This window comes from Vidua macroura, chromosome 23 (genome assembly GCF_024509145.1).
Source record: "Vidua macroura isolate BioBank_ID:100142 chromosome 23, ASM2450914v1, whole genome shotgun sequence".
In the NCBI taxonomy this organism is placed as follows: Eukaryota; Metazoa; Chordata; class Aves; order Passeriformes; family Viduidae; genus Vidua; species Vidua macroura.
Window position 1 is genome coordinate 1,134,728 of NC_071593.1, and position 26,219 is coordinate 1,160,946.

The 26,219-nt window shown below is 53.4% G+C and overlaps 1 protein-coding gene across 2 annotated transcripts in view; it reads left to right on the forward strand.

Moving 5' to 3' along the window:
- The window catches only part of EPHB2 (EPH receptor B2), a 127,592-nt gene that overhangs the window by 75,844 nt on the left and 25,529 nt on the right, over positions 1-26,219 (forward strand). For both annotated transcript variants that reach the window (XM_053997610.1, XM_053997611.1), the window contains exons 4-5: positions 6,975-7,130; positions 7,473-7,808. In XM_053997610.1, the coding sequence (XP_053853585.1) occupies positions 6,975-7,130; positions 7,473-7,808 (492 nt within the window). The remainder of the gene's footprint in view (positions 1-6,974; positions 7,131-7,472; positions 7,809-26,219) is intronic.

Here is a 26,219-nt window from a genome sequence, read left to right on the forward strand (position 1 = left end):
CCCCTGGTACGAAGCTTCTCCCAGGTGAGAGCTCAGCTCTGTGGCTGGAGCACAGCACTGGGAGAGAACTGCCAGGGCTGGGGTCAGACTGGTCCTGCCCAAGGCTGGGGATGCTCTCAGGAGAGCAGGGAACTGTACCTGCCTGGATTTGGTGTGTGATGAGCACTATTGGTTTGTCCCATAGTGTCCAAAGGCTGGTCCTTGATCCTTGGCCCTTGGCCTGGATCTGTGGAGCTTTGGGCCAAGGATGACCTGGCCAGAGGTCAGGGTGTATTTGGCCCTTGCAAGACCTTCCAATGTGGTCTGTTTTGGGGAGCTCCCAGGGCAGGGCATCACTGTGCCCTGCCCTGTCCTCTCCAAACCTCTGTGACACCCCAGCACTAAGGTCCTGTCACAGCCCCACGCTGTCCCAGCACTGCCCCTCCACCCGGGGACCAAGGGACACAGGAGATGATGCTGAGAACAAGATGTGAGCTTTTAAACTACCATGAGCTGTGGACAGGCAGGGCACATGTGGAAGTCCTTGGCAGGGCACTTTTGAGGGAGCTGTGTCTGAAGGAGCCTGGGATGGAGCTGGGGGCAGCTGAGGTGGCTGGTGGGGAGCACGGGAATTGTTGCAGGGAATTGTTGGGGTTTGGAGTGCTGGCACCTCCAGCTGTGAGACCAGAGCAGGAGTGCCTGTGGGCAGGTGATGGGACCCAGGTGATCTCCTGGAGCTGCTGGTGAGGTGCAGGATGTTGGCCCAGTCAGTGGGGACGAGTCTATGGGCCAGGAGTATGCTTTTGCAGCCTGTGCTGTCTTGCTTCCATTCCCATCCCATGGAGAATGATGAGGTTAAACAGGAACATTTGCATTGGGACCATTCCCTTTATTGACAATTCTGTAATCCACATCATGGAGGTTCCCCTCCAGTTAATCTCATTTAACCCTGTTTTCCCTCCTGTATTTTCCTCCCCTGCTTTCCAAATGCTGTCAGAGCTGTTGGCAGTGACAGCACCTGGCAATGGCATTAATTGCTTATCTGAGGATGAGGTAACTAACAGTGCAGGCTGCTAATTAAATTTATCCCTAAGGAAGCCGGAGGACCCGTGTGGCCCTGGGAAGGAAGAGTGCAGAGAGCTGGCACCTACAGGTCCCAGCTCCTCGCTCTTCCCGAGCTAGCAGCCAGCTCCAGGACCCAAAGGGCTCAGGTGTCACCACCTCAAGGGCTGACTGACTCCTCTTCCCTGCAGCACTCTGCAGGCTGGGGACACCAGGGCAGAGCTGGAAGTGGAGCCAAAGGCAGTGTTGCTGCTTTGGGTTGTCCAAAGGCCACCCTTTCACCAAGAGGACAAACCAAGAGGACAAAGCAGAGAAGGGACAAATTTACAAGTGAAACAAAGTGATACCTGTTTGGATGCAGAATTGAAAACAAGGGTCAAGGTGCAAGGGACAGAATGGAGCAGAATGTGGGAAAAGTGACAATGTCATTGCATCACCCACCTCATCTTCCAAACAGGGTATGGTTGATGGAAGGAAAAAGGGGGAAATTCAGAGCTGGTTCGACATAATAGTTCTGCACAGAACATCATAAATGGCTTTAAACTGGAACAGAGTAGATTTAGATGGGATATTGGGAAGGAATTCTTCCCTGTGAGGGTGAGGAGGCCCTGGTATAGGGTGCCCATAGGAGCTGTGGCTGCTCCATCCCTGGCAGTGTCCAAGGCCAGGTTGGATGGGGCCTGGAGCAACCTGGGGCAGTGGAAGGTAATTGAAGCTGAGACGAGATTTAAGGTCCCTTTGAACCCAAACTGTCCTGCCATTCCATGATTCCATGAAATACCCCACACACCACAAACAGCAGAGAGCCAGAAGTGCTGGTCAAGGAGGGTCTGGGATCTCATGTCCAATGTCCATTTGCACTGGGGGTGCCACCAGCATGAGCTCAAGGCAGCCATGGAATTCTGCTCTATCCACCCCAAAGATGGAACTCCACCACCCTTCTCCCAGGTCAGCACCATCCTTTGGAGAAGTAGCTTTTCATAATGTCCTGTCTGAACTTGTGATCCTTGCCTGTGTGGCAGAGTCTGGCACCCTGAGAAGTGTTTGAGCCTATCTTCATCAGGTGCAGTTGGATCCCCCCTTACCCCAGTATCCCCAGTTCCCCCATCCAGCTCTTCCCACCTCTCCTACGCCCTATGCCCCAGGGATGACCATTTTGGTGACTCTCCACTGGACTCTCCTGCTTCTCCATATCACCCTTGAACTGGGCAACCCTAGGCTAACCACGGCAGCATCCCCAGTGCCTGGCAAGGGAAAGGAAAACACCTCCCCCAGTGTCCTGGCCATGCTCCTCCTGGCTTGGCCCAGGATACTGTTTTCCTTATTCTCCATAAGAGCATATCTGTGGGACTCATTTTATGTGGGGTCAGAGTGGGAGCAGCACTGTGGTGTGGGGCCAAGGCACCCACCTAGGGTTTGTGGGGTGATGAGTGTGCCAGGGGGAGCGGGGAGGGCTGTGGGGCTGAGACCTCAAGAGCATGGAGGAGGAGTCCCAAAAGCATGGAGAGGAACCCCCAGACCCACAGAGGAGGGCAGGAGGCAGGATGTGGCCAAGGGGACCAGCCCTGGCTCCTGCAGCAGCAGGGAAGCTGCAAAGCCAGCCCCCAGCCCCGGCCCCGCAGGGAGAAAGGAGCCAGTGGGGAGATAAGTCTGGGGATTTAAGGCTCCTGGCAGATCCTGACAGCCAGGGCTGCCTGGTTTCCATCAGCCTTTAAAAATGCCTTGCTGGAGTTCAGGGATCCTTGCTGCCAGGAGAAACAGGGCCAGGCAGAGGGGGTGAGAAGAATCCTTCCTTCCTCAGAGCCCTCACCATGGGCTGAAGGTGCCATTTAGGAACTTTTATTGCAGGAGGGAGCTGTTTGCTCAGAGCTGTTTCCAGGAGGGGCCTGGGGTGGACTCTGAAGGCCAGGGCAGTTTGGGAGGCAGGGGAGCCTGGTTGGAGCCTGCCCAGCTCGCACTGGATTAATTAAACATTTGGTTAGAGAGAGGCAGTGAGACATGAAGGAAACAGGGAACCCCTGTGTGGCCCCTCCTGCACATTTGGCCAAAGGCTTTCCCTGAGCCATAGGATGCCTTTCCCTGCTGAGCTGCCCTGGGACAGGAGGGCTGGAAGCTTGGTGCCAGCAGCAGAGGTGGCCTCGCCTCCCACATCCTGGTGTCGTCCTTTGCAGGGAGGGCAGGATCCTTGTGGGTCTCCTCCTGCTCAGTTTATTCCATGATTCCCAAAGCATGTGGCTTCCCAGGCACGAGCACCTTTCCATGCCCTGGGAGTGAGTGAGTGGGAAACAAGGACCTCCGGTGCTGCTCAGAATTCCCAGCCTTGCTGGAGAGAGCCACAGCCAGCACTGCAGGCTGCCTCAGAGCCGTACCCCAGCGAGGCAGCCATCCATAGATCTGTGCAGCAGCCAGGCAGTTAAAGGTCCATCTGTCCCTGTGAGCCCCTGTTAGCACCCCATCCGTGCTGCAGTGATGGGGCCAGAGCCACCGGCACCGAAATCGCCGTCCAGGGATGAAGGCTGCTTGGATAAAGTAGAAATTTCTGTGTTTTCACTGTTTCAATTCCCTCTTTCCAAGCAGGAATTTCTAGGGATGTCCTTGCTGCAAGCCTAAGGAAAAGCAGCAATGTTCCAAAGCTGCTGTCACCTCCCAGGGCAGAAAACTGGCGTGTCCTCATGTCTGTGTCAGGCTGGACATGAGGAAAAGGTTCTTCCCCCAGAGGGTGCTGGGCACTGCCCAGGCTCCCCAGGGAATGGGCACAGCCCTGAGGCTGCCACAGCCCCAGGAGCGTTTGGACAAGGCTCCCAGGGATGCCCAGGGTGGGATTGTTGGGGTGTCTTGTGCAGGGCCAAGAGTGGGACTGATGATCCTTCTGGGTTCCTTCCAAGTCAGGATATTCCATGATTCTGTGATGCTTCCAGCACATGGTGAGAACATTCCCATGGTTCAGGCAAGAGGGATTTTAGCCCCTGTGGGAAGATTTCACTTTTGATTTGCTGTTCATGTTGAAAACAAGAAATTGGGTGGATTCCTAAAGAAAATCTGTTTTCTCACCCAGGGGAAGACCTGGAGGGAGCAGATCAGTTTTGAAGTCAATGTTCATTTATTTTACTTCTGGAGGTTGTCATTGGAGAAAAATAAATCAACAACAAAAAAGGACTTTGCATCAAATTTCAATGATTTTCCCATCTTTACACATGATTTCAGAACATTTAACTTCAGAGAAGTTCTGATTTTTCCAGGATTATTTTATCCCATGCGGGACCTGCTGGGGAGGAAGGGACTTGCCAAAACTTCTGGCTGTGTTTTGGTGGCTCATACAAAGAGTTTCAGTGTCCCAGCTTGGTATTTTTGAGGAACAACCACTGAGCTTCAGTTTTTATCCCTCTCCAGACATTGACCTGTGTCAGGGCCAATGTGGGAATGTTCTTATCCCTTGGAGTAGTCACTACACTCCACAGCTTGGGCACTTTTTGGATGTCTGTCTGTGTTGATTCAGAAGAAGCATTATAAGAAACTATCTATTTTTAAAATAAACCTCAGGAAGGTGAAAGAGGCCCCTGTCTGAAACTATCCTTGCTGGAATGACCCTGCATTTTGCCTGGGCTGTCAGATGAGAGCAATTTTATCTCTTGGTCTTTTGTGTGTCTCAAATATTGGTATTAGTGCAGGAAGCCTGTTATCATGTCCCCATCGCTTCTGGGGAATGCAGAACTGCCCAGCCATCACCTCTCCCAACAGCCTAACACCCTCTGAGGTGGGCTGGTCCCAAGGGAAGTGGGTCAGGAATGGAATCGAACAGGTGAGGGATCGATGGAAAGATCCAGGAACATGAGGAGGATCCTGTTTTTCAACAGCTCCTTTGACCATAAGAGGAAGGAGGGACACTGCAAGCAAGAAGGCTAATGGAATTTCTCTGTAGAGCTTTTCTCACTGGAAAATGAGGATAATTCTGGAGGAAAGGAGATGACAACTGAAGAAAAAAAATCAGTCTTCTTTTCTTCCTTTTTTCCCAAATAAGAAATAGCTACTTGTTAGCAATGGCTCTTGCTCACAGCAACCCCAGTGAATGTTTTTCCCAGGCTATTTTTTGATCTGCCTCATTCCTGGGAGCCTTGGCAGACGACTCAAGGAGAAGTTTGTTAAACTTGTTTCAGCACAGGAACCACCTGCCTCCCCCCAGGCTCTTCAGGCTGTATAAGAATTAACAGCAACAGAAAGTCACAACAGGAGTAACCACAGAGGAATGGTCCGAGCCGAGCCTTTCTTGGGGCACCGGTGATCTCTGGGCTTGGAAGGGACTTTCTGGTGTTGAAAGCTTTTATCCATGAGTGCTGAATCTGTTAGTGCTGGATCACTGTGTGGTCCAGCCTTCACAGCTGTCTGCCATAGGCACTGCACACCCCCGGGTCCCCCTCACCCCCCTGTGGGGCTGGACACACATGGGGTTGAGTGGCTGCTGCTTATGGAGCACCTTCTTCACCTGTGAGGGCTCAGAGGCTGGAGGGAGAGCCCAGCCCGCTGTTACTGCTTAGCAGAACCAACAATTTATTTGAGTCATAAAATCATTAAGGTTGGCAATGCCCCTAGGATCATCAACCCAGCACTTCCATGTCCCCAAGTGCCACATCTACAAGTGCTGACATCTACAAAGTCATGAAGACAAAACTCTGTGGAGAGTTGCAAAAGGACCCTATGAGACAGCGTGACCAGGGAATGAGAAGGCAATTGGAATTCAAAAGATTGAGGTGATACAAATGGGAGAAAACACCCCCAGGTTCATGGAATGGTAGAATCACAGAATGGTTTGGGTTTGGAGGTGCCTGAAAGATCATCTGCCATGGGCAGGGGGATCTTCCAGTAGACCAATTCACACACACCTGCACAGAGATGAGCTAGGAGCTGGCCCGATGTCCCTCACAACTTTCACGTCCCTCACGGCTTTCACAGTCAGTGATTAAAAAATAATGTGAGCCTTGCTGAAAAAAAAAGAGAATAAGCCAGTGAATGTTGTTATGCAGTGTGGAGCATGACAGAGATTTGGACAGCTCTAGAGGTTGTGGACAAGGCAGATGGTGATTGAGTGTCCATCAGCAATGGAAATGTGGGATGGCATCAAGAATGGCAGCTTGGTTTTGAAGCAGAGAGCAGCAGTTTCTTCCTGCAGCGTGTGGTTACAGCACAGGGCTCTTTATGGGTAAAACAGGTGCAGGACATTTGCAGGGAATAAAAAATGAGTGGGTAACATAGTGGGAGAAACACCCACATGGGGTATTGAGTGGAAGGAGCTGCATCTTAGAAGGGAGTGGGGAAGTGTTGTGGGCAGCACGTGCACCCAGTTCATGCCCTGCTCCTTGGGGGGTCATGGAATCATGGAATATCCTGACTTGGAAGAGACCCACAGGGATCAAAGACAACCCTTGACCCTGAACAGACACCCCAACAATCCCACCCTGGGCATCCCTGGGAGCGTTGTCTAAACGCTCCTGGAGCTCCAGCAGCCTCAGGGCTGTGCCCATTCCGTGGGGAGCCTGGGCAGTGCCAGCACCCTCAGGGGGAAGAATCTTTCCCTGATATCCAGCCTAAACCCCCCTGACAGTCACTGTTGGGGAGAGGATTCTGGTGTCCATGGTCTGACCTGGTACAGCCACATCTTATGTGGCAGTGGCTAAAAATTCCCTTGGCACTCCTACAATCCCTGTTCTGCACTCATGGTTGGGGAATGGGGACAGAGGTGTCTACGTGGGGACCCATCTCTGCAGGTGCCTCCTCAGGGCCTTCCAACCAGCTGCTCCTTCTCTACTGTGTTCACCTGCAGTTGTCAGGATTTACTTTGGAGTCTACAGAGCCCCAGGGATTGTTTTGGCAGTAGTGCTGGGCTCCAGGCATTCCCCAGCCCCCTTCTCACTGCTCACCACTGCTCTCTTCTCTTCCAGGCTGCCCCTCAGGAACATTCAAGGCTAACCAGGGGGATGAAGGGTGTGTCCACTGCCCCATCAACAGCCGGACAACCTCGGAAGGGGCCACAAATTGCGTGTGCCGAAATGGATATTACCGGGCAGACGCTGACCCTGTGGACATGCCATGCACCAGTACGTGGGTCTGGGCAACTGGGAAGGGACCACGCGGTGGGGAAAGGAGATGATCCTCAGTCAAAGCACTGAGGGATGCTTGACAAAGGTGTCTGTCCCAGTGGGGTTTTGAAGGACGCTACACGAACTAACTGGTAAATTTTGCCAGGACTTTCACACAATCAAATTAGCCTGGGGTAAGAGGTTTAATTCCCACTCTTACCTTTGGATGCCGAGCTTGCTGCACACATCCCTGACACCAAGAGAAGCACCCAGCTCGGCTCACACAGAGCCCTGCCCGGCGATGGGGAGGAGGAGGAGGGGTGCAGCTGTCTCACACCTTCCTGTCTGTTCCCTTTCCAGCCATCCCGTCCGCCCCCCAGGCCGTGATCTCCAGCGTGAACGAGACGTCGCTGATGCTGGAGTGGAGCCCTCCACGGGACTCGGGGGGCCGGGAGGACCTGGTGTACAACATCATCTGCAAGAGCTGCGGCGCGGGCCGCGGGGCCTGCACGCGCTGTGGGGACAACGTGCAGTTCGCCCCGCGCCAGCTGGGCCTCACCGAGCCCCGCATCTACATCAGCGACCTGCTGGCACACACCCAGTACACCTTCGAGATCCAGGCCGTCAACGGCGTCACCGACCAGAGCCCCTTCTCCCCGCAGTTCGCCTCCGTGAACATCACCACCAACCAGGCCGGTAAGGCCCGGAGCTTCCTCCTATCTGAGCTCCCACACCGGGGTGCGGTGGGCTGGGGTGGTGCCTTGTGAAGGCTGATCCAGAACAGAGACTAGACAGAGCTAGAGAATAAAGTAGGGATTTATTGAAAGGCCTCGAATAGATCCACCTTGGGCAGCAGAACCCAAAATGGTCACAAAATGCACGACCGGTCACGGGGTCTCATACTTTTTATAAGTTTTGGTCCATTGGAGCTAATTGTCCAATTCCAGCTTTAGCCCATCAAGTCCCATCCTTCTTGGTTTCTCTCTTCAGTCCACGTTGTTTGTGCTCTTGGGCCTGAGATCTGGATCAGCTGTCCTTGGTCCCCAGCTAGAGAAGGAATTGTTTTGTCTACCTAATCTGTGGAGAGACCTTACCATCTCCTAATATGATGTCTCGACTTACACATTAAAGCAGAATAGAATCTGAAAAATATAAAAGCTAAAACCTGAGGCATCAGGGGTGGGCAGCATCTCTGGGCAGTGCTGGCTGAGCCTCTGTGGGCTGGAAGGGGACAAGAGGTGGGGTAAGGTGTTGCTTATTCCATAATGTTGGTGGTGATGAGTGCCTGGCAATTCCTGAGTGAATCCCAAGCCCTGAGTATCAAATACCCCTTATTTCAGTGAAAAGCTGGAGCATGCCCCAAGGCAGAGCTGCCTCCCCATTATGGCAGCAGAGCAGTTGGTGGCACTGTCCCCTGGTGTCACAGCATCACTCTGCAGCACTGGATGTGCCTCGGCCTGAGGCTGTTGTCTCAAGCATCATTGCAGCTCCACCAGAGTGCTGCAGACACACTCCTGGTTCCTGGGGAGGGAAGGTGAGGTGGCTCCAGTGTTTTGATAGGAGCTGCAATCCCTGCTTGGACTGTAGAGAGAGCCAGGACAGACTGAGAAAGCAAAGGGGAGCTGCACAGGAGAGGTGCTGGGAGATGAATATTTGGGATAACAGTCTGGGAATCTGCTCCAGTTCCCGTGCCACTGGAGAGTCACTTGGTGAAGCAGCTGAAGCACAGAGCTGGGAGGGTTTCAGTCGGGGTCTCCAGCTCCATGCAGGGTGGCTTTGCTGGGGGGAGAGATGGCCAGAGTGGCTGGTAGTGCTAGTCCTGGGAGGGTCCCCAGCATCCCTCTGGCAGCTGTGCCAGGGGCAGGGAGCCCCACTGAGCTGCTGGCCAGAGACTGCCATTCTAGCCCACCTGGAAGCCATCTGGAGCTGGTTGGCTTAATGGGATTGAGGTGGAAGGATGCCAGTGAGGCACAGCCCTGCTTGGGAGCAGGAGAGATTCTGGTCCCTCTGAAGCTGCCCTGGACACAGTGGACCCCCATGGCTGAATTTGGCAGGCATGGGTGAATTGCCTGGAGGCCATGATGCGTTCTGGCTGCCAGGGATAGTGGGTGGGGTAAAACAGCAGTAGGGCAGGTGGGCATTGCTTGGGCATCACTTTCAGAGTGTGAGGACAGAGAGAACCTGCAAAAATGCCTTGGTGAATTATTATGGTGCCCACTGATCTGGAGTTAGCTCGGGAGTGGGGCCAGGGTGTTTTTGAAGCCCTGAAGGCAGGTATGCCCCAGGGAGGAGAGGGGAACGGGTCTGGATGGCCAGTTTCCTTTACCTGATGGAGATGGGGTGGCTGTAATGCTACCTGGAGCTGGGAAGGGGCTCTGCACTCTCCCACCGTGGTCCTGTACTATGGATTAATCATTTGATGCTGATATTTCATACTTGCATTTCTCTGTTGTGCTTGAACCTTCATGTATCACCCATGGCTGCTCCCACCTGAGCAAAACCAGCGAGCTGAGTCGAAGGCAAATCCTTTTCAGTCCCCTGCATCCTCCTCCTTGTGTTTTCCTGGTTTGACACTCCTTTATTATCGGGGCTCACACTTCTCAGCCTGTGTGATGTCTCTCTTAATGTATCTATTCATTAGCACTAAACACTAACTGTCTGCTTGCTAATTCCTCTGTAATTAGAGGCTCTGGATTCTTCTGCTAACACTTACACAGGCACCGCCTGGCAGCCTTGATGTAGATCATTAGCAGTCGGTAACAGAAGCTGCAGACACGAAGGCAGAGCTGGGATAGGAAAATGGGGAGTGTTGGGGGAGAGGAGAGGGAGCAGAGGGAGGATGAGCCTCCCTCTGCCTTGGCTCTGGATGGAGGAGCCAGCTGGGGCTCCATCATTGAATGTGTGATGGGGTTGTGCTCCTGCCACAGCTGGACAAAGCAAAATGCCCACCACCCCTCGGGGTCCTGCAGCTCTGCAGGAAGCAAGGAAAATCCCCCTGGTTCCCCACAGGGCACAGGGTGAGTGCTGGGGACCCTCTGTGCTGCAGGACGAGGAGAAATGCCCCATCACCAGCAGCATGCAAAACCTTCAGGTGTCACCAGTTCTTCAGCACCCACATTTTATAAGGGCATGGAGGGCCAGGACAAGGGGGGATGGCTCCCCACTGCCAGAGGGCAGGGTTAGATGGAATATTGGGAACGAATTCTTCCCTGAGAGGGTGAGGAGGCCTTGGCACAGGTTGCCCAGAGCAGCTGTAGCTGCACCATCCCTGAAATTGCCTAAAACCAGGTTGGATGTGGCTTGAAGCACCCTGGGATAGTAGAAGCTGTCCCAGCCCATGGCAAGGGGTGATGAGCTTTTATATCCCTTGCAATCCAAACCATTCTGGATCCCAGGAAAAATCTCCTGTGAGAGTAAGCAAACAACCCCTCTAGAGCAGCCAGAGGGAAGGAAGGTCGTGAATGTGGCCTGGTGGGTGGCACATGCTGGGTGATGGTTGGGTGACCATCATCCCATGGCCATGACCCCTTCCCGCAAACTGGATCCCCATAAACATGATCCACCTGCCTTCCTGGGCAATACCTTCTGTCACCTCTGAGCCCAGGCTGGGTTTTTTCTCTGCTCTTCGTAGCAGGCTCTCCTCAACCTCCACCTCCACACTGTGCATCTCCAGCTCACCTGCACTTCTGCTTCTCACACCCTGCAGCTGAGCAGTACCTCCTTCCCCAAAGCTCAGCATCCCTTCAGGAGTGAAATCTAGGACTCTCCCTGTGCCACAGTCCCATCTGCAGGGACTGTGACAGAGCCTGGGTGTCATCGAAAGTCTTTCCCCAGCCATTCCTCAACAAATGGTCTGTGCCAAGAGGGGGGCTGAGAGCCATGCCAGCATCCCAAGGGGTCAAGGAGCTGAGCCTGGCCCAGGGCTCTGGATAACAACACTTGACTAATTGAGAGCTTTGCCAGGCACCAGCTCTTGCTGGCAGCCCCTGCCTACTAATCTGTGGCCTTTCTTTGGGGAGGGATGGGGAGTGGGGAGAGTCTTGGTGCTGTGAGGATTTGCAGGCTCCGTCCACACCGTGGACAGGCTGAGTGCCCTGGGAAAGCTGAAGGAAAGGGCTCCATGGTCAGGGATGAGTTAATAACAGTGGGATGGGGCACTTCTTGGTAACTGGCTTTTGTGACCTGAGGGGGGAGGAAGAAGCCTTGGGCTCTGCAGTATCCAGAGACAAATTCAAGACCTCACAGTGGTTGGGGTAAGAGAGCATCGAGGCTCTTGGGAATGTGTCCCTTTTGTGAGCAACTCTTGTCACAGGGGATAAGGAGGGAGGATTAGTGCTGATGTCAGAGGCTCTTGGCTGCAAACAGAGCCACAGAGAACCATAAATGGCCCTTACAGAAGGAATACAAGGAGTGTGTGGTGAAGGAAACCAATCCACTGTCCCAATAAACCCATCAGGATGATTTCTCCCCCTCTATAGATCCAGAAAAGTTGTTATGATTACTTGCATTATTATTCTGGGTGGCATTTTACACCAGTATGTCACAACATAGTGATATGGGTTAGTGGACAAAGTGGCACTCAGTCAAAGGCTGGACTTGATGATCTTGGAAGTGTTTTCCAGTCTTCCATGATTCTCGAGGTGTCTTGGCCAGGAAGATGTGCAGCTCACAGCTCTCTCCCAGGCGCATGCCAGGCATCAGTAGGGCTTGAATTTCGGTGGCTCTCACAGCCCAGGCTGTGTCCCAGCCACGCAGGGTCTTTTGGGGAGGGCTGTCCTGACAGGACTTGGAGGAGCCCATGAGCTCAAGGACAGGTGACCACGGTCCAAAGAAGGACATGGGCCATGGCCCTGCTCTGCTGGGGGTCTCCTAGCACTGGATTGAGCCCCGCCTGATCCTGTTACACACCTTGAGGAATTCATCTATGAGTGATGGAGCACAGGCAAGACAGATCCCAGGTTGTGCAGAGCACTATAAAGGAGGATTTTTTCCCCTCAGCTTCAATCAAAACAATCCCCTTGCAGCCATGGTCCTGGAGCTCTGCTGGCAAAGGCAGCAGGGGGCATGGAGAGGTCGGGGAGCAGGCGAGGTGAAGGGAGGAGGTGGGTAGGACCAGACCTTCTCACCAGCCATTCCAGCCTGCTGTTGGCTTGTCACATTAGTGATGCTGCTGGCTAGACAGGGACAGAGGAGTTGTACTGCCTGGGGCACAGGGAGTCTTGCTTTTATCTTCTCACTTTCACTGTGCATCAGAGAATGTGCCTGGCTCCCTTCTTGTGAGGGAGGCACAGGAGAGCCCATGCTGCTCCGGACACGAGCAGGAGTAGTGGCTCCTCCTGTTCTCTCTCGTGCTGCTCAGCTGGGCCCTGCTGCAGCCAAGAGTTATTGGTGTGAAACCAGAACCTGGGAAAGTGCAGAAATTGCCTCAAAGGGCTGGAATGAGCTTTCCAGGGCTTCAAAGCTCTGAGTATTTGTTTCTCATAGAATCCCAGAATGGTTTGGGTTGGAAGGGACTTTAAAGATCACCCAGTCCCATCCCCTGGCATGGGCAGGGCCACCTTCTGCTAGCACAGGTTGCTCCAAGCCCCATACAAGCAGGCCTTGAACTTCAACAAGATTTTGACACTCCACTTTCCTTCCGGAATAAAAGGCAGGAGGTTGTAACATTTGAGTATCTCATATTCCTCATCCAGCTTCCCACTACAGCAGGGCTGCTGCCAGCAGTACATAAGTGAAGTCATAGCTTTGGGTAGACAGTGGTTGGTTATCTCCAAAGGCAGAGGTCTCCCCATGGTCCCATTGACTTGTCCCAGATCTGCACCACCCTCTTGGGGAGGGAACTTCTTCCAGTGTCCAACCTGACCCTCCCACGCTATGATTTATGGCCATTGCTCTTCATTAGACTAAGTTTCAAAGGTTCTAGCCCAGAGATGTTTTAGATCAGCCTGAATGCCAGTTCAAATCCCAGAATCCCAAAATCTGGTTTGTGCTGGAAGGACTGTAAAGCTCAGCTCATTCTAGCCCCTCTCATGGGCAGGGACATCTTCCACTAGGCCAGGCTGCTCCAACCCTGTTCAGCCTGGCCTAGGATACTTCTAGGGATGGGAATTTTCCTCCAATTCATTCCTGGATTTAGCTAAAACACCTTTCAGAAAGAGAACTAGTCTTGAACCATCAAGAGACAGGCAGCCCATCAGGTCCTTGTACATGTGCCTGTGTAGATCGCTGCCTTTTTTTCCCAATGAAATCACTGATTTGAAATCAAGGAAATACAGGAGACTCTGTCTGTTAGGACACCAGTAAAACATTTGATTTGGGAAACTGCAAGCTGGAAGTGGTTCTGTGAAGTCTGTCCAGGAACTGCATAAATGGGAGACCACAATGACCTGAGTGGGGAAGCCTCAGCTGAGTTGAGGTGACTCAGGTCCATCAGAAGTACTTTCATACTTCTTGATGTTTCAAGACCTGGTAGGGTACTTCTTGTGCAGAAAACTGACACAAAAGGGAGAAAAGCAGAAATTTCCTGAGCTTTGGAGCCATTTCACACATGGAGGAACTAGGACTAAGCCTGTTTCTCTGTGTGACAGAGCAAGCTGGAGGGACTGCTGGACTGCTGTCCTGAGGTCACTTAAATCCCAGGTTTCATCTTTTGGAGACTTCCCTGGATGTGTTTCTGTGATGATTCAGCCTGGTCCCATGGTCCAAACCTCCTGAAACCTTGACATCCTCATGGCTGCTTCTCTAACTCCAGTTAAGATCCAGACCTTGCCTTCCATGGACCCGTGTCACCATCCTGGTTCCGTCATCTATCTTCTCTCCCTCTTCATTCACCCATCTTCACCCTGATGGCCACCAAAATGTGATATGGCTTGGCTTTTGCTGCCCTCCTCCCCTCTCTTGTTGCCCCAACCTGTTGCCTTCTCTGTTTCACCCCAGCCTGCAGCAGCTGGCAGCAAGTGCCCAGGAGAGATCCTGCCATGCCCAAATCCCTTCTCCTCTGCCACTGGAGACTGTCTGCAGCAGATGGCAGGAGCTTTGTCAGCTGCTGGCTCTTCAGGAGCCTCTTCCCGCTCCTGTGGTAGGCAGCTGGGGGATGTTGGCAGAGCAGGGGATGGGCTGCACTGCTGGAGCTTCCCGAGCAGATGCCCTTCCCTGCCCACCACCATCTCTGTGGGCTTCTCCTCCTGCTGACTCCCAGGCTTCCCTATTGCATAAATTGCACCATGAGTTTGAGGATCATTTTTCCCACACCTGCCTGGGGCTTCAGAAACCTATTCCAGTGCATCTGGAGCTGACTTTGGTCAGAAAACAACAGTCTGTCCGCGATGGATGGGGTGGGAAGTCCCTTCTGCTGGACCAGGGGCTCCCCCAGAGTGCCACCATCCCTGCTCTGTGCTGTGCTGGGAGCTGATGGGAGGGCTCCCAGGGCTCTCCTCTTCCTTCTGTGTTCCAAATGGCTGATTTATCTCTCCTGCTGCCCTTGGCAAACACAGCCCTGGGGCAGTGCCCTGGGGCAGGTGGGGAGGCTGGCTCTTATAGCAAAGGGATTACTGCAGCCTCCTGGCCGGGTGTCCTTCAGTCCTTCGTGGGGTCCCTGGGGGTTACTGGGGTCGGGTTACTGGGGTCCCTGTGGGAAAGGATGAGTCTGTGTGTGCCCCTGTGCAAGCAGGAAGATGCTCACAGTGCCTGGCCCTCCACAGGCTGGTCCGTGGCCACCCCTGCCCTGGCAGGGGTGCAGGAGGCAGCTGCATTGCTGGGGTTGGGCAGAGAATGCTCTTCCCAAGAAAAAATGGTATTTCCAAAATTCTCCCCTACACACAGGGAACCTGGTGGAGATTGCCAGGCAAGAGATCGAGGGAAAAAGTTCAGTCACAAATTAGCAAGACTTAGTCATGCTCCAAGGGCTGGAGCCCCCCTCCAGAGCCAGGCTGGGAGAGCTGGGGGGGTTCACTTTGAGAAGAGAAGGCTCCAGGGAGATCTCAGAGCCCCTTCCAGATCCTAAAGGGACCCCAGGAGAGCAGGAGAGGGACTGGGGACAAGGGATGGCAGGACGGGACACAGGGAATGGCTCCCACTGCCAGAGGGCAGGGATGGATGGGCTATTGGAAGGGATTCTTCCCTGGAAGGGTGGACAGGCCCTGGCACAGGGTGCCCAGAGCAGCTGTGGCTGCCCCTGGATCCCTGCAGTGTCCAAGGCCAGGCTGGACAGGGCCTGGGATAGTGGAAGGTGTCCCTGCCCATGGCAGGGGGTGGAAAGGTCCCTTCCAACCTGAACCATTCCGTGATTCCATGGGTGCTCTGCAGCAGACACCACTCTTTCAAGGACTATAGCTCTAAGCTTTCTATGTTTGAAATTTTGAAGTCAGGTTGTTCCTAAGGGCAGTTTTCATTGCAGTTAATTGGCACTTTTTGGGAAAGTATTGTTTTATGGAAAATCTGGGGGGCAGGTTGGAGGTGGGGGGGGTCTGGCTCCCACCATGTTCCTGCTTCCCAACAGCCTTTTGCTGGGGACGTGCCATGATCTGGAGCAGATGAGTTTTCCATGTGCAGAGGGGTCCAGGATGTGGGGACACCCTTGGCACCTTGTGAGGCCAAAGCTGCTCCGGCAGCAGTGCGGGGGGTGCCAGGACCCTCTGGAGCAGCTCCTCTGTGTGGGATCAAAGCCCTGCAGGACGGGTGACACATGCAAATGGAACTGCAAACTCCGCTGAACAAAGAGCTCAAACACAGCCAAACCCTCGGCTGCCTGGGCCAAGTCGATGGGCTTGTGGCATTAGCAACTGCTTTAAAGGCTGTAATCTACACCAAAGCCTGCCTTGATTTAAGTGGGGCCGTAGCCAGGACCAGCTTTGGGCTGCTTTGCCATGTTTTTAAGATTTTCCAGCGTTTGTAGTTACGGACTCAAGGAGCTGCAGGCTGGGCCCACTGGGAAGTTTTCCAGACACTTGACACAGTGTGGGTACCAGTCTGATGGGGCCACCTTGCCAAGAAGCTCGGGAACAAAAACCTCACACACCGTGAAACACCAATTTTCCAGAGCTCCAGCAAGTCCAGGAATATCCCAGACCTGAGAAGTTTTACTCCTTTAAGGGCAAATGTTGCTTATTAAAGAGCTGCCATTCCTTGCTTTCGTCAGCTTCTGCTGGAGAGAATTGGTTCCAAACGTGTGTGGCTCCTGAACATGGCATCACAGGGGCAGAACTGGGAAAGGAACTGGGGGGACAAATGTTGTAATAGACCAAGAAATAGTGAACCCTTTTCGCAGGAGAGTCACAGACACACAAGTGCTGGTGCAGGGGCTTCTGGAGGTCTCCAGCCTAACCTCCCATGCAAAGTAGGGTCACCAGGGTCATCAGGGAGGGCAGGGCAGGAGAATCCTCCCTTCTTCCCTTCCTCATCCAGGTATTCCTCACTGTGGTGCAATCAGTGCTCATGTTGGAGGAAGGCATGAGAGTTCAAATGCATTCTCCAGGAGGGCCCATGGTATGAAAGCCTGTGATGCTTAAATGGCCAGAGAGAGTTTTACCCAGAAAAGCAAAAAATGAGGGAGGTTTTAACCAGAGAAACTGATTTTCAGTTCAATACCTGGATGTGTTTGGACTCTGAGCTGAACAGGAGCACAAAAAACAGGGGCCTTGGGGTCAGTGGTAGGACCTGGAGTGGGGACAGCTGGACCATTGTACAGTGACAGTCACCTGCTGGGGACTGTGTGGGACTGGGGTGCTGTGGGGCAAGGAGAGAGGGCTGGTTTGGATTAGATGTCCTGTGGGTGAGACACTGGTGCGAGACATACAGGTCTCTGGGAATGTGGGGGTCAACTGTCCTGTCTGTCCCCTCTGCCCATGCTGGAGAAGCAGAGCTCAGCCCCGCCCCTGTGCCTACTCCGCCTGCCTGAAGCCTTGCCTGTGTGCTCCTGCCACTTCAAACACAGCTTTCCAGACTGCTGGAGCCTGCATCCCCAGCCTAGAGTCTCCAAGCCCTGTGGACTGAAGGTCAGGACAGCCCTTGCTCCGTGACTGATCACAGCACCGTCCTGGCTGATGCACAGCATCACCTCCAGCCTCACTGGAACCGCTGTCCTGGGGAATGCCTTGCTCTGGACCCATGGGGAATCCTGTTCCCCACATGTTGGAGCTACCTGGGTTACCCACTCAGACTGAGTCCCTGGGTGAGGGCAGTGAGAGGGAAGCTTGCCCCGTTCCCCCAAGGTTTTCCAAGTCTCCTCCTTCGCTACAGTGGCAGGACAGTCACAGGCATCCCCTGCCAGATGCTCTGACAGAAATTCTGCTCTGACAGAACCTTCTCCCCCACATCTCCCCATTCCCTGCCCTGTCCCGTGGCCTCTGGACTGGCTGGTGCCTTGCAGCATCATGGTGCATTTCCCTGCCACTCTGTCTTGAGCCGCGGGTCAGGCAGTTAATCCTGACCCCGATCACAGCCGCTGCTGCACGGGGTAATTGAAAATGCCAGAATTCCCTGCTGACCTTCCTATAATAAAAGCAGTTCCCCCCGTCCAGTAACCTGATACTCCAGGGACCGAGATCTGTCAGGAGGGCTCCGAGGAGATGCTGGAAAGCTCCCAGCTGTTCACCTCGCTTTTTTCCCTGGGTGATTTCAAAGTGTTGCCAGGGAGAGGCCACGGGCTGGGCTGGCTTTGCTCTCTCTGAATCGTGAGTGTTTTCCAGAGCAAATGTTGACTCTGTCTGACATGACATGGGTTAGTGGAATTAAAGTGATCAGAGATAGGGGTTTGCTGCTTGTAACCTGATTCTCCCAGCTAAGCCAGCAGAGGAACGGGACGCTTTGATTTTACCAGGGTCTCGACAGCTCTGCCCCACTAGCAAGGAGCAGGGGCTCAGCCTTGGGACTGGCAGGTGAGGGGCGGGGCTGGCTGCAGAGTGGCAGGAAGATTGCATGGCAACCTTTCAAATGGGTTTAAAGATGATGAAGGAGAAGCTGTGGAAAGATCCTGGTGTCCCCCCTGCAGGCTGGAGCAATACAGTCCCACCAGACACTCCCAGAAGATGCTGCCAGCGGAGTTTGAGCCCCTGGGCTGCTCCCTGCAGTGCTGCCCGGGCTGATGGCAGTGTCTTTTCCCATTTTATTCCCTTTACAGCAGTGGTCCAGATTCCCAGCCTGCACACCATGACCTTCTACAGGTCACAGCAGCAGCAAGGCTGCAGAGTGGCCCTGGAGTGCCATGGACATTTGTCCAGTGTGAAGCTGCATGTGGGCTTGGCTCACTGGGAGCCAGACCTCCTAAAAACCACTGGCAGTCGTGGTAGCTCAAGAATCAGGACCTGACACTGAAAATTGGCCTCTGCTATCAAAGTCTATTAGACAAGGATGCCCTGATAGGTCCTTTGGGATAGTATGAACCAGAATACACTGACTCATGAAATCACAGAATCCCAGACTGGGTTGGGTTGAAAGGGACCTTGAAGATCATTTTATTCCATCCCCTCCCATGAGCAGGGAGACCTTCCATTATCCCAGGTTGCTCCAAGCCCTGTCCAACCTGGCCTTAGACTCTTCCAGGGATGAGGCAGATAGAGGTGGGATAGGAGGGAGGTGAGCTCAGGATGTTGAAAAAGCAGGCCTGGGAGAAAGGAACTGCTCCCAGATGGAAGCTCTTGTTGAATAAAAGAGGAAGATGTCCTAGGAGATGTCCTGGGGCTCCTGGAACTGCTCAGAGTTGTGGTGTTGTGGGGATGGGTTGGAGAGACAAGCACGTGAGCTGCCTAAGAACCCTCAAATCAACTCAGAGACATAGAAGCAAGGAGGAAAATGGGCCTATTTCTTTCTCATTGCCCCAAAACAATTCTTTATTGTGTGATGCTCTCCTGCTGCTTTTTGTCAGCTTTCTCCTAATGAGCTTCCCTGAGCTTTAGAGAGAGTTTTACCAGTTACATGAATTTTGGATGCATTGAGGATCTCTCACCCAACTCCCAGCAGAACTGGGATGATAGGAAATGCAGGAACAGCCTCCTCCCTTCCCTGAGCTGGGAGGCACAGCCAAAAATACCCAGTGGAAGTGCCCAGGGGAGAGGGAAGAGCAGCTCTGCAGGGCTGAGCTGAGGCAGGGAAGTATCACCTTGGACACATGCAGAGGAATATCAAACCTCAGCAAGGAGGTGGATGCTGTCTCTGGAGAGATGGATCCTGAGTACTGAAGACAGTTTTGAGGTTTGTGTTTGCAAAGGAGATTAACAAAAAAAGTGGAAAAGATAGAAGAGGGAGTCATCAGGCTGATAAATGTGTGAAGTGCTCAGGAAACTACTTGGAAAACAGAAAGGAATTACAGAATCATTGGCTGGTTTGAGTTGCAAGGGACCTTCAAGATCTTCCACTTCCAACACTCCACAGACAAAAAGGAAATATTTTCATTATCTTTCAGCTCTTCCATGATGACAATATTCTTTTTCTAGACTCCTCCTTCATTTAGCTACAAAACCCAGAAAAGTTCCTGCAGTTGGAAACTGAAGTCCATAACTTTAACCTGAAAATAAAAGGTGCATTTTCAAAGAGAGCTTGAGGGAAACCTCCCCAGAGGCATGGTGGGCTCAGCATCATCTAAGTCCTCAAAGGAAGCAGGGGGTATGTCTGTAGCATACTCAGGGGGTCAAACACAAGTGTTTCAGCTATTTTTAGCTCTGCCTGGGTTTGTGCAGATGTTCAGACCTGGGTGTTAACTGAGCTTTTCTCAATTCTCTGCTGTATTGCTGTGCTCTTGTGCTGTCTCATCATGCTGCCCTGGGTTTGGTGTGACCTTCTTCAGGTCTTCCTGTGATTAAAAAGTGATTGTTTCTCTTGGAAAACTCACATTTTGTTCCTTCCTGTTTTCTTCCATTTCCTTCTTTCCATTAATACTTTTCATCATTTTCAGCAAGTCCCAAAGAAGCAACTATTTGTATGAAAGTAAAATTCTGGCTATGCCAAGCCTGGGGCTTTGTGGTGCAATCAACACCCCCCTTTGTCCCTGCAGGAGATCAGGCAAATCCTCACTTACAGAACCCAGAGCCTCTTGTGGAGGATCAGGGCAGGTTAAGCTGCCTTTGTGTGATGGATCTGTGCCACCTGGGGTTTGGTTTTCCTTAGCACAGGCTGCTGAAGTAGCCCTGAGGTACTGCTCTGGAGCCATGGAGCTCCCTGGTTCTGTGCCCTGGGAGGTGTTAGCCTCATGTCACAGCATCCTCAGGGAGCAGCTCTGTCACAGGGAAGCCTGGACATGCTTTCAGTCAAAGATGTAAAGCTGTAAAGAGAGATGTGCCTGGTTGGGATCTTTAGCAAAAGCTCTTTCAGAAAAAAAAAAAAAAAAAAGCAAGCTCTTTCATAAAGGTGGCTTCAGCTTCATAATCAGGGCCCAGACCATCACGTGTGATCTCTTCTCCATTTTTTTTTCCTTTAGAAGACATTTTTTAAATTCTGAATGTGCCTCACCTACACTGCCTGGGAGGCAGGACATGGTGGGGCTCTTTTACAGGGATGTGGCAGAGAAGGAATGTGTTTTTTGACCAAAAACTGGGATTTTAACTAGAGCTAATCAGATGGAATCTATCAGAATCTATCTAGAGCTAAGGGGTGCTGATACAGAGGGGCTGCTGAGGGAAGCTGCATCCTTGGAGGTCTAAAGATTCACCTAATACAGCTTCCCTTCCCTGGTGTGGTGTTGGACCAGAAGCTCTGGGAGTCCCATCCCAGCAGCATTCCTGGGATTTGGTGCTCCAGGGAGCTGAAGGGGGCAGTGGGAGAGGAGGGCTCAGTCCTGTCAGCCTTCACAGCTCTTCTCTGCTCTGTGTGGAGGCACCTGGGCCTCTTGGGTCATCCCTTTCCTCAGCACAGTGTGTGCAATGGAATGGAATATAGAATATTTCAGCTGGAAAGACCTACAATGATCATCTAGTCCAGCTGCTTCACCTAGACATGATAATGAACGTGGGAGAGGCCAGAGCAGCACAGGCTGGGCTGTGTCTGTCCTGCTGGTACTCACTCCATACCACGGCTCTGGGACCAAGCCAATAGGACAGGCTGCATTATTTCCCTGGCTGTGACCCTTTGGTTAGGTCAGAGCATCAGGATATGTCAGACCTGCCCTGACACGGGCTAGACCCACCTTGCGGTACCAGAAGCGTTGGCCTGTGTGAGGCTGAAGCTGCTACACTAATTTTGAGATCAAAAACAGCCTGGTGGCTTTGGTGCTTTCTTTGGAAAACCCCACTGGGACCACACATTTCCTCCCCAATGGGTATTTGAGCCTTCCTGGGAGACAGTCAGTCAAGCAGGAGTTAAGATCCCAGTTTTTCCATAAGGATGCCTTCATGGAAAATATGCTGTGTAGTGAGATTTGAGACATGCCTGGCTATGTCCACCTTGTGACATTGAGCCAGCCTGGTATGAAAGGACAATGTCTTGAGGTCTCTTCAAATCCCAGAATGGTTTGGGTTGGAAAGGACCTTAAAGCCCATCCCATTCCATTCCCTGCCATGGGCAGGGACACCTTCCACTGTCCCAGGTGCTCCAAGCCCCAATGTACAGCCTGGCCTTGGGCACTGCCAGGGATCCAGGGGCAGCCACAGCTGCTCTGGGCACCCTGTGCCAGGGCTTGCCCACCCTCACAGGGAACAATTCCTTCCCACTATTTCATCTATCCCTGCCCTCTGGCAGTGGGAAGCCATTCCCTGAGTCCTGTCCCTCCATCCCTTGTCCCAAGTCCCTCTCCAGCCCTCCTGGAGCCCCTTTAGGCTCTGGAAGGGGCTCTGAGCTCTCCCTGGAGCCTTTTCTTCTCCAGGCTGAACACCCCCCAGCTCTCCCAGCCTGGCTCCAGAGCAGAGAGACTCCAGCCCTTGGAATCTCCGTAGCTTCCTCTGGACTTGCTCCGACTCCTCCATGTCCCTTCTGTGCTGGGACCGCAGGGCTGGAGGCAGAATTGCAGGTGGTTCTCTCCAGAGCAGAGGAGCACAGTCCCCTTCCTGGACCTGCTGCCCACGCTGTGGGATCAGCCCAGGACACAGATGGTGTTCTGCCATTCCAGCCCTGGCAAAGCTCAGAGGTGATTGATCCCTTCAGGGAGGTGATGGCCATGCAGCTCTGCTGGCAAGACCTGAGGATGGGGGGACCTGCTGAAGCCCATCCTTCCCAAGAGTTTCCAGTTCCTGAGCTCAGGCAGCACCCTGTGTGTGCTGCAGAGCTGTCAGTGCCCCCATGTCGATCCTGCAGAGCTGGCCCGAGCTACAGAAGCCTGCTCAGCTCCCTGCATTAAGATAAACTGCCAAAAGGCCAAGCCCAGCCTGGGCAGGGGTCTGCCTGTGACCAGTGTTGTGTGGCCGTGCAGGGCTGGGGATGCTGACCACGGAAGTGTCACTGGCATCCCTCCCATGCCTCTGCCCCAGAGGGGTCACCGTGTGGGACATGCTGGCTTTGTACATTAGTGGATTTTCATTAAGCTTGTTTTACACTCCAGTGGTGGTTTTGGTGTGGTTTATTTCTCCAGCAATTCGGAGAAGCCACAGGGCTCCACTGTGAGGAATCTGAGGAATCTGAGGCCATCCCTGATCAAGAGGATGCAGAAAGTGCCTTTCAAGGACTGCAATGGTTGGGTTTGCCTCAGTGCCCCGCGCTGATCATGCCAAGGGTGTGGGTTTGGTCCCCATCTGGACCATTCGCTTCAGAGATGGACTCAGTGATCTTTGTGAATCCTTTCCAACTCAGAATATTCTGTGAAATTTGTTCAATAAAATGCCATTGAGGCTTAAGGGATTCAGTCAGGAGCAGTGTTTCCATCAGCTGTGAAATGAAGGAAGGGCTGTTTGTTTTTTGCACTTTTGGGACACACCTACCCCTGGAGACCCCATCAGGATAAATCCACCTCTGCTCACACCTTCACGGTGACATCACAGGGTGATCAAAGCTCTGAGAGTGGGGACTGTCTGTATCTGATCTCCTCTGTGTGTCACAAGGCACAGTCAGCTGCCTGGGCATTGTGTCAGAATCCAGCTGAAGCTGTTCCTGCTGACTGGACCTGGGAAAGTCACTCTGAGTCTGGCTGGCTCCTCTAAACTGGTTTCAAGCTCAGCCCATCCCTGATTCGCAGGACTGGGAGCCTCTCTGTGTACCCCAGGCCCTCACCTGGCATAAAGGGTGTGACAAAGGACCATGTTTTGTGGCACTGCAGAATGCTGTGCTCTGTTAGCAAAAAGTCCAGGAGAGGGATTGTTTCCACCTGCTCGGCAGTCTCGGGACCACGCCTGGGGTCCTGTGTCCTCTCTGGGGCTCCCAGGATCACATTCATGGACAAACTGGAGCAGGTCCAGCAGGACAATGAGGTTAGCCTGAGGCTGGGGCTGGAGGATGAGAGGTGAGGGCAGCTGAGAGCTGGGTCTGGTCAGCCTGGAGAGGAGGAGGCTGAGGGGTATCGAGGGAGAGAGCAGTGGAAACATCCACAAGACACAGCCAGCAAAATCTCAGTGGAACGTGAGGGAAAGTTTCTGCCCCAAAGAGCAAGGCAGCTGGGGGCTGCTGCTCAGAGAGCCTATGGGAGCCCCATCCATGGGGATCAGATTCACTAGGTCTCATCTGGACACAGTCCTGAGCAAAATGATCTGATTTTGAAATTATTCTGCCAGCCCATGGGACCAGAAACATCCAGAGGTCACTTCTAACCTAGACCTTCCTGTGACTTCATTGCTGTGCACTCCCCTGGTGTCTGTGATAAGAGGAGCAGTTACTGGGGACATGCAGTGGGGAGGTTCCTGCTCTTGCGGAGCCACTCCCTTGCCCCAGGTGTAGGAAAGGCGCTGAGGTTGCTGTTGTCATTCATCTCACCTGCCTCCTCCCACCATACAGCACATTTGCCTCAATAAGCTCGTTAGATGAGCCCCACCTCATCCATTTAGGTCTTTTGCTGAGCCAGACAAGAGCAGGTTCACCAGGTACCCGCAGCACATGAGTCACACACGTCCTGCTGTAGCTGTTGTCTTGTACATCTCCCTCAGGAGAGGCAGGAGATGCCTTGGAGAAGTCCTGTACTCCCGAGCTGGGGTGCAGTGCATGGAACTGGAAGAGGAACATCCCAGAGACTTCACTCCTACCAGGAGGCACCTGGAGCCGAGGAACTTCTCCAGCTGCAAGGCCACTGAACCTGTGCCTGAATCATGGGATGTTGCCACATCCTGGTGTTGTGGGACAGCCCTGGCTGTACATGGCCCCTGTCCTGGAAAAGCCCACTGTGTAAATGTGGGATCAGTTCCCAGAGCAGGTGGCAGAGACACCACGGGCTGTGTGCTTCCCTCAGACCAGCGCCATTCCTGCTACAGGGCGTCCGCAGCACGGCCACATCTTCCTTCTAAGCCTGCTCTCCAGAGACAGACATGTTTGTCTTGAAAATTGCAGATGTCCTACAGAATCTGTTTCAACAAGGAAGCAGTGAGTTCTGGCAAGAGCTGACAGGCTCCAGAAACATTACCTGTGTTTTATCTTCACGCCAGCATGAGAAACTATTCCCAGGAGTTCGGAAAGATGTGGCCTGAAGCAGTGGGATGGGGATGTCAAGGCAGGAGAGGAGCAGTGCCACAGAGCAAGGGGAGGGCTGAGGTGACACAGAGGGTTTCATACTGTTGGGCAATGGGGCTTTGCTTAAGCAGAAATGGATGGAAGGACTGGCCTCAGGATCTATTGGAATCATGGTGTGGTTTGTGTTGGAAGGGCCTTTAAAGATTATCTCGTCCCCTCCCTGCTATGGGCAGGGACACCTTCCACCAGACCAGGCTGCTCCAAGCCCCATCCAGCCTGGCCTGGAACACTTCCAGGGATGGAAGTTCTCTGCTGTCCTTCTAGTTTTGTTCTCCTGGACAAAACTGGATCTCAACAACACTGCTGAGGCTAATCCACATCACACCTTCCTTCAGGAGTGGGGAAACCCAGTGGGCAGGTGAAGGAAAATGGTGCAGCAGTGTGGTGGCAGATCTTGTGTTACCCAAACCCAGCCCCTTGGCACCCAGACATTGAGCATCCTGAGAACTGCGGTGCTCTGAGCCAGAAAAGCAGCAGTGAAGAGGCAGACGGTGGATCAGAAAAAATGGCTTTTGTTAGTGTGCTGGAGAGGAGTTGCTCACTGGTAATTTATTGCAATGTGCAGGAACATGCTGGGGCCATGCTCCTCCAAGCACTGCAGTCCTGCCACTGCAACCCCAGCTGGCACAGCTCCTGTCACTGCCCCTGATGCCAAGGGGAGCCAGCCTCGAGCTGGGTGAGAGGTGCTCTCCTCTGGGTGCTGCTCCTCGAGGCTGCTTCTCAGAGCGGTCAAATGAGTTGTTCTTCTGTGAAATATTGTAAGGATTGGACTTGGGAAAAGCCCATCTGAGTGCAAACCTCTCTGCATCCATTTGGCCTGGCATGCAAGTGATGAGGAAGCTTTCATGCTACCGCTCTCCAGTTCTCTCCCGCCCCTGAGGCTTCCCCTGTGCCCTGAAGCTGTTGCAGTGGTGAGCCTGTGCTGGCAGACGTGCCAAAGCTAACGCTCACAGCAGCTGGAGCTCTCCAGGGCTGGGCTGGCACTGGGGGAGGTCTGGGTAGCCCCACACTGAGGTGGATGTGCTGGCAGTGCCAGCAGCAGGCTGGGCGCAGGGAGGGCTCATCTCACTGCTCTGGGATGCAGGGAGAGGAGGCAGCGCAGGCAGCCGTGGGTGTCAGCCCTGCATCAGGGCTGGGGGGTGTAGGCTGCTCTGCTGTCAGCACCTAGAATCAGAGACTATCCCAACTTGGAACGGACCCACAAGGATCATCGAGTCCCACTCCTGGCCCTGCACACACACCCCAACAATCCCATCCTGTGCATCCCTGAGAGCGTTGTCCAAATGCTCCTGGAGCTCTGGTAGTTTCAGGGCTGTGCCCATTCCCTGGGGAGCCTGGGCAGTGCCCAGCACCCTCTGGGGTATAATAACCTTTCCCTGATCTCCAGCCTAAACCCCCCTGACACAGCTCCAGCCGTTCCATGGGTGCTGTCCCTGCACACAGAGCAGAAATGGGAGCTCCCCTCAGGAGAAGCTGCAGCCTCTGATGAGCTTCCTGGCCCGCAGGACTGGAAGCAGCCCGGGCTGTTGGCTCACCTGC